Source organism: Octodon degus, unplaced genomic scaffold, assembly GCF_000260255.1.
Source record: "Octodon degus isolate 3935 unplaced genomic scaffold, OctDeg1.0 scaffold00029, whole genome shotgun sequence".
In the NCBI taxonomy this organism is placed as follows: Eukaryota; Metazoa; Chordata; class Mammalia; order Rodentia; family Octodontidae; genus Octodon; species Octodon degus.
The window spans coordinates 3,417,442-3,426,104 of NW_004524605.1; the positions used below are offsets into that span (position 1 = coordinate 3,417,442).

Consider the following 8,663-nt stretch of genomic DNA (forward strand, 5'->3'; position numbering starts at 1 on the left):
TTATTATTTCTTGCCTATATCTTGTAATATGAGAAACTACTTTGGCAGTAACAATACACAATGTACTAACCATTGTTACTCTCCTAAAATCTTGTTTTGAGATTTTGTACCATTGTTTTTATTTTTTTTTTTCTTTAAAATAAAATAACTGATGTGTAAAAAAAAAAAGTTAAGCATAGGGTTGGGGATAGTTCAGTGGCATAGTAGTGTATGTTTTTGAGCTTAACTTTCTGAAAGGCTGAGGCAGGAAGGATATCAAGTTTGAGTTTAGCCTAGGCAACTTAACAATTCTGTCTTCAAAAATAAAAATGCCAGGTCAAATAAAAATATCAGATGTAATTTAATGTGAAACAAACCTCAGTATTCACACACAAAAAATACTGTATATAAAAATGATTATATACCATCATCTACTGCGAAGTCTCCCTAGGAAAACAACGATTTGCTTTCTGAAAATCAATCACCATAATCCGTAACACTGACAAAGATCATCTCACCAGACCAAAAGAAAAAGCACTTGAAAAAAAATCCCATACCTATTCATGGTTCAAATGGTGAGTGCAAACCAAAATTAAAATAGGGTCTGGGATGTAGCTCATTGCACAAGCACCTGTCTGACAAGTACAAAGTCTTGAGTTCAATTCCCCGTACCAAAAAACAAAACAAAAACCCTTAAAGACGATAATATACACAGAAGTAAACTTCTTCTATCTAAAAAGGTGCTCTCTTAGTTACTTTTTTCTCATTGCTCAGACAAAATATCTGACACTCAGAAGAGCTTTACTAACTCACAGTTTATGAAGGCTTCAGTCCGTAAGGTGCTGGTTTCAGGGCAGGGTGGCATGGTACAGGGGTAACAGTTCAAGGTGGCAGAAGACACCAAAAGCAACAAGAGCAAAAAGGGAGAAAGCAAGCCTATTTCCCTCCCTTATATCCTATGCCTGTTATCCACCCACACCATCTCTTTCCTCTCTTCTCCAACAAGCTCAAGGTGTTTACCAAGTAAAGACCCTGGCCCCCTGCTAAGTTAAAAACTTCTGAATTTCTCAAGCTGACACAATTTATCAACCATAAAAGGTAACCATAAATACACTTAATAAACCATTCAATGATTTTCCTAAGAACGAGACAATGTTATGTACTGCCATTATTCCCAAGCTACATTGTACTGAAGTTTCTACATAGTGTAATAGGGTAAAAAGCAAAAAATAAGCCAAAACAAAAAAGCCTTACAGAAACAAAACCCAAAAGAAATGAAGAACTAAAGAATAAAAGAAAAGGACAGAGACAAAGGCACCAAGATGGAAAGAAATATATAGAACTGTTCATTGATGACATATATTTGTATAGAAAACCATAATAATTCTACATTACAAACAGAATAATAGTCCACAAAATTCACAGGATAAGATTAATATATAAAAACAAGTATATTTTTATAAAAGCAATAAATCTGAAGAGAAAACTAAGAAAATAATCATGTTCACAAACATGATTATTTCCAATTTTTCAGTGAACTTAAAATTAATATATAAAGTACTTTTTGTATTTCAGATTTTCATTTTGATAGATTCCTAAAGCTCCACACTTTCTTTCAGTGATAGGTACAAACATATAGGTGCAATACATAGAAGGATGTATTCTGAGCACAATGATTCTGCTACATAGTCACGTATCATCAAAATACAAGGTAATTCAGGGTTTGGCTGGTTGACAGACTTCATTCTTTTTTTTAAAAAAAATATATATATATATATTTAGTAAAGGGTCTATAAGGTCTGACTACACAGATTGGACGCATAGTGATTTTCCTGTTTTTAGACTCCCAAGCGCTGGGATTATAAGTGTGCACCACCACACCCAGTCTCAATTGACATCTCAGCAAGCCCGGGGGGTGAGGCCAGCACAGCATGCCAGGGACTGAACCCTGGTCCCTGTGCCTGCCTAAGCAGGCGCTTTAGTCCGCTGAGCTATCTGATTGGTCCCTGATAGACTTCATCCTAAATAAATTTGAGAACAGAGACAGTCACCTGTACAGCATGAGACAAATCTGCTACCAGGCACTGACGGAGTCTCTCATCATTCCCAATTCCTTGAAGAACAAAGTCAGGAACATAAGATGAGCAGTAGCCACCTAGCAAGGACCTCCCAAAGTTGGCAATGTTGGGCTGAACAGCACTCACTTCAATTAGCTTTGACCTGCAAGGAAGATTTCCAAGATAGACAAATGTAAGTAGTAATAAACACATTTTACCAGTTAAAAATCTTTTTGAACTACACTAATTTATATTTACAATTCCATTACTATTTTCGACAAAACAGAGTAAAATCATCCTTAAATAAAAACTGGATCAAATGCTCAAACAGATCACCTCTTGGCTGGACAAAAAAGCTTAATAAATAACTCTGTAATGAAATGAGCATGAATCAAAAACTTTAGGGGAGCTGTCCCTTTTGTTTATAACATATCTCTAACACATTCAGATTATGAAAATCATCCTCCATAACAAAGTAGCTAAAACTGTTACAAGTCTAAATCTAGATGTATAACATTTGTAAACCATAGATTTTTCTTATATAAGCTGTGATCAAAAAACATGGTAATGTTTTAAATTTAAAAAAAAAAAAATTTTTTTTTATTTGTTTACTTAGTGTGTGTGTGGCCAGCTCAGCCCACCAGGGGGCAGGGCTGGCTGGCATGTGGTGCTGGGGGATCGAACCGCGGTCCCTGTGCTTTGCTTAGCTTAGCTTTTTCTAAGTAGGTGCTTTAGACCACTGAGCCATCTCACCAGCCCCAATGTTTTAAATTTTTAAAAATTTATTATAATAAAAGACAAAGTGTCATTGATGCCCCTCAAAATACTCATTTCAAACACATCCCATTATTCTTGTCACTTTCTAAAGTTTCCTTCCATGAATATCTTTAATTGTGCTGTTACGGCTGCCTCAGAGTCCTCAACCAATTGAAAATACTACCTTTCATGATTATTTGGACTTCGGGGGAGAGCCAAAAGTTGTATGGTACCAGATCTGGTGCATAAGGTGGATGATGACACACTATACTGTCTTTAGGAGCTTGCCCTTCTATTGGATGGTACTTGGCAGCAGCATTCACTGTACTGTTTTTATCATGCTTCAAAAGACACTCCCTAAAGAACTTCCAGAACTTCCTTAAAAGTGAAAGAATGATGAGATAAGTATGCCTGAGATGAGAAGGATCCTAAAGGGCCTTATGGCAGTATCTAAAAACTCAACATTAACTGTGTATTTTGATCACACTACATATTTGACATGGAGTACATACTTCTCTTTCCTTTCCTTTCTTTTGGGAGACAAGGTTTAGTTGAAGCTGGCTCAGAACTCACTATGCAGCCCAGGATAGATAGCATCAAACACACAGAGATCCACCTATCTCACTCTCCCAAGTGCTAGGACTACAAATCTGTGCAACCACACCTGGCCTCCTTGTTTTCTTTTTCTTTTTTTTTTTTTTTTGTTTGTTTTTTTGGTGGAACCGGGGATTGAACTCATGCCCTTGTGCTTGCCAGGGAAGCGCTTATTCCACGGAGCCATCTCCCCGGCCCCTTTCTTTTTCTTTTCTTTTTTTTTTTTTTTTTACCATGAATCAAATTCAGGACCTCATACTTGCGAGGCAGGCACTATGAAGCTCAGCCATATCCCCAGCTCTCCTTGTTTTCATTTTACTTAGTCTTGGCCAATCCTATAACAGCTACTTCCTACCTTCTCGGGCTACCTCTCCCTAACTGCCAGGATTGACACAGGTCTATTTTGGAAGCACAATTCACTCCAAAATGCCTTCAAAACTCTTTAAGTAGTACACAATATTGTACGTGTCAACAAAGTCCTTTAACTCTTATCTGTGGCTTTTCACAAAGTACTTACTGAATGATTTCTGGGCTTTGACTTTATTTCTTCCCATTACTGAGACCATATAGTAATATACATTTTGCCAAGACAATGACCTCTTTTTTAGTATCATGTTACTAGCAATCTTCAGAGAATAGCTAAACAATAGTAGATATTTAGATAGGGCCTATCATAATGTGAAAACTTACTACTTACCCAGGAAAGGGAATCTCATCTTCTTCGGCCCAATCTTCTTGCTCTCCTCCATAGTAACTGCTGACTTGTCTGGTCATATCATGACCTGTATCTTCACTTTCGCTATCTCCAAGGGCACTATCTGAACTTTCATTTCTTGGAATGTCCCACTCAGTTCCTACAGCAGTTTTCTTCTCTGCACTCTCTTTGTCCCCATGGGGGACAAGAATGGAGTATCTACCTCTTTGATCTTGCGGAGGAAAACAGTTTTTACATGAATCTTGGTGAATAGTTTCTACACATTTACAAAGTTCATTGTTCTGTTTGTTACTTTTTGTACACAATCTTTTTGAAAACTCTAACATACAGCAGTGTTCTTTACTGTCTGTACTTATTTTAATTGGAACATCATCAATAGTCCTTGTTTCAATTGAATCATCATTAAAATATTCATCAAATAAGCTTATGCTCTCTAGGTCTGAATGATTCCAACAGGGAAGTTCAGGGGTCTCTCCAGAAACCGTGTTCTGTCCATCAGACTCTCCAGGTTGGTCCTCAGTTGTATGTGTAGGTTCCTGATGCATATTTACAGCCCCTCTGTCCTCTTTCAAAGGTTTGCTGTGATGCTTGGTTATCTGATCCACCACTGCCTGACTCCTAAGTTCAGTATCGGAATCAGGTGACATAGAATCTCCAATGAGGAAAGTAACCTTTGTCTGGCTTACATCACAAGAAAATACACCAGGCACAATCTTATCTGGAGGTTTTTTTCCCACAACTGTTCCTGTGGCTCTCATTGCCTGGTCTGTGCGGTCATCTGAATCCAGCAGTTCCTTACCCTGCCATGTTTCCTCTGTTGGCTCTGAGCCTGTTTCTGACAATGTGTGCTTATCTACTGGAGCAGATCCTGTGCAAACAACAGTCTCTAACTTGGTGTCAAGACAAGTTCTTAATTTATACTGTTTAATATCAACAACATTTTCTTCTTGGCAGTCAGGAGAAATCATTCGGCATTCATCTGAAATTCCTAGCAAAGCTTTAGAATTGTTTTGAATATCATCTTTCTCTTGTTGGGACACATTCTCTGTATTCTGCCCAAGAAGTGGATGACTGCAGTATTTACAGTTACAATGAGGAGCTTTTGTCTCTTCAGACTCCTTAAAGAGCAAACTGCTTTTGTTTCTATGCATTGTGATAAGGACATACTCGGATTCCTCGATTTCACCTTTCTCTAAAGTGGTTGTAATCACTGTGCCTGGCATAACAATGGCTTCATCTTCTCCATTTTCTAAAAGATGAGTTTCTTGAAGTTCAGAGCATCTTATGAAATAAGTAAGAAAATAAAGCAGCCTCTGGACCATATCTTGTCGTTTGCCAACCACTACAGTTCTTGCTAACCGTACAGGAGAGCCAATAGCGCCATACAAATCTCCTGCAATAGAACAACCAGTTAATGGACACATCCTTTCTTCACACAGCTAAGCAGGCTATTTTCCATTATGAGAAACCTGCTCTTACAGTATGAAGATTAGTTCAGGTTTTATTCTTTGTTCTTTAACACATGACTGATTATTCAGGACAATATGATAAGATGAATGGTTTTAACCAGAGAAAAGAGTGGTGATTTTCTATCTTATTCTTTAAAGAGTTGCTGTTGTTCTAAATCCAAAGAGGTTTTAGCAATTACATTTACCAGGGATATTCTCTGTGCCAAGTGCCATTCAGTTTTCTCTGGGTAAAAAAGTATTGCCAGAAATACTAAATACATACATAGGCTTCTATAGCTATGACTAATGTAGAAAAGGAAAAGCACAATGTTTGCTGGTGGGCAAGAATAGGGAGGGACTAATGGAAGCAAGGAGCACAGCTGGAGGAGGTGCACCCACCACTCACTACTTTAGTTATGCTACTGCTCAGATTAAACCCACAATTTGAGCACGAAACAACAAAACTGGAGAGTACAAAACCATTAACATAACAGCCATTAATACAACTCAATTTTTGCTAGTTGCCAGTATACATATCTAAATATCTCCATTTTTACATTATAAAACCCTATGCTTGGGACTGGGGAGAAAGCTCAGTAGAATAAGCACTTGCCTGACAAGCACAAGGGCCTGAGTTCCACCCCTGGTTCCACCAAAAAACAAACAAACAAAACACCATGCTTTGTAAAGAAGTAAACATAAATAGGTCTAAATAAATATATGTTATACACAGTATTGTAGTAACTTTTTCCTCTAGCTATGACAGTGGCTCAAATATCACAATGGTACTATCTCAAGCCAATCTTAAAATTATAATTAGCAAGTAAGTTGGAACTACTTTAAAATGGCAAATGAATCCTTCAAGACTGATCCTACTTTACCCTTCAAATTTTATCTTCTTACAGTTACTCTACTTCACCTTTACTTCAAGCAAAGCTTCACTTAACTGTACCACTGAAATATGATTTTCTTGGTGGGGAGAGTACTTGGGATTGAACACCGGGCCATATGTATGCTAGTTAAGTTCTCTACCACTTGGCTATATCCCAGTGTATTGGGTTTAGTTTTTTGCAGTACTGCACAATGAACCCAGGGCCTTCACACTGGATTATAACCCATGCTTTTTAATTAAGTCTTTCTGAGACAAGGTCTCACTATGATGCAGCTCAATCCTCCTGCCTCAGCCTCCTAGAGTATGGGCTTACAGGCATGAGCCATCACATTCAGATGATAGTCCTCTATAAATTTTGAGACAAGGTCTCCCTAAATTGCCTGAACAGGCCTGGAACTTGTGATCCTTCTACTTCAGCACCCTGAATAGAAGTGTCTGACAGGTGAGCACTACCATGCCCTGCTGCAACACCTGTGCTCTTTTTACTCGTGGGAGATACCATCCCCCTCCCTGTTAGCTCAAAGATTCTCAGCCAAGTATGGTGACTTTTACAAAGGTAAGTTCCCCTTCCTGAATTCTCACTGAACTTTTAATTTTTCTTATATTTCCTCCCTGAATTATCCTTATAGTCTGGCTATACATTACATATGGTAATTAACTGTCAATTTTTTTTGTTGTTTTGAGTCTCACTGTGCAGTTTAAGCTGGCCTTGAGCACTGGCATTATAGGGATGCACCACCATACCCTGCACAGACTGTCAGCATCTTGAGGGCAAAACCAAAGCATTCATGGTTATATCCACCAGTACTCTTTCCACAGAACTATAAATATATTATGTATGCAAAAAATACTGTAGAATTGAAAATAATTATTTGACTTAAAAAGTTGATGCATGCAAAATACTACTCAGCATTAAAAAGAAATGAACTACTAATACATACAACACAGGTAATTCTTAATTATGCTGAATGAATGCAGGTTGGTTTGTTACAGGAGTTGACAAGCTATGCGGCACACTCAATCACTACAGCAAACTATAGCAAGTTTCTACTAGGTCACTGTAGTGTTTTCATCTAATTCTTTGTCCATCACCAAATGTAAACTGAAGGAGAAAGAATAACTATATTTATCATATGCTATCCTAAGTACTTTATGGATATTGTATCACTTAATTTTCATATCTCTTAAAAGTATGGCCTATCCATTATTTATCCTCCATTGTTTATCTTCTGAGTATACGAAAACTACTCAGAAGCCTGAGGACAGAAGATCTCCATTTCAAGGCCAGCTTGGGACACAGTGAATTCAAGGACACCTGGAGAACTTGTCCTCTCACCAAAAAAAAGTATGACTCAAATGTAGTACATACAATTTCATAGCCTTTCCTCTTAAGCACTATGTCTCCTAATACCCAGAATTTATCATTCTCCTGCTTTCTCCTCTGCTACTAATTTATTTAGTGGAGTCTAGTACTAAACAATGAGCATTTCCCAAAACAACTTTGTGAACAAAAAACAGAATAGAAACTTCAACAAACTGCTTTTGTCTTAATTATATTTGTTCTAGCAATCACAGGTGAGTATTAAGCCGCTTCAGTCCATCTGAGCAAAGCATATAAAGAATGAAAACAAAAAACACTGTGAAGTTACTAGCACGCCAGCTCTCAGTGCCCGACTCCTGTTCTACCTGCAGTTCTCTGGCCATATACACTGCTTTTAGGCATAAGATGACACAACAATTTAGCAGACAAGAAAGGATGAGTATGGGAGAGAGGCTTGAGAATGAAGGGGCTAACAGAAAATTTCTGCAAAAATTCTGAACAGTTACACAAAAGATTGAGTGTAATACATAAGTTTATAGACTACGTACCAAGTTGGGCCCAAAGTGGGTTATATGGATGAGTTTTTGCCAACATGTCTACACTCTGAGAGGAATGCTTTTCTAAAAATATTTTTATAGGTGGTTGTCCATTTGGCATGACTGTTGGAACCCAGGCAAGATGATTGGTCAGAACTGCAGTAATAAGAGCTGGCAAGAATCTGAAAATAAACACATCCTATCAAATTCCAACCTACATTTATAAAATCCTATGCAAAATATTTTACCATAGTTAAGTATAGACAGTATATACTTTCATGTGATCAAATGACATAAAAAAAGAGAGGGAAGGGGCTGGAGAGATGGCTCAGTGGTCTAAAGCACCTACTTGGAACAAGCTAAGC

At 37.7% G+C, this 8,663-nt stretch overlaps 1 protein-coding gene across 1 annotated transcript in view; it reads right to left on the reverse strand.

The window, feature by feature from the left end:
• Fnip1 (folliculin interacting protein 1) overlaps window positions 1-8,663 on the reverse strand; it is a 141,769-nt gene that overhangs the window by 13,703 nt on the left and 119,403 nt on the right. The window contains exons 13-15 of the mRNA XM_004629439.2: window positions 8,311-8,480; window positions 4,084-5,494; window positions 2,031-2,199 (exon numbers count right to left, since the gene is read on the reverse strand). Coding sequence (XP_004629496.1) covers window positions 2,031-2,199; window positions 4,084-5,494; window positions 8,311-8,480 — 1,750 coding nt within the window. The remainder of the gene's footprint in view (window positions 1-2,030; window positions 2,200-4,083; window positions 5,495-8,310; window positions 8,481-8,663) is intronic.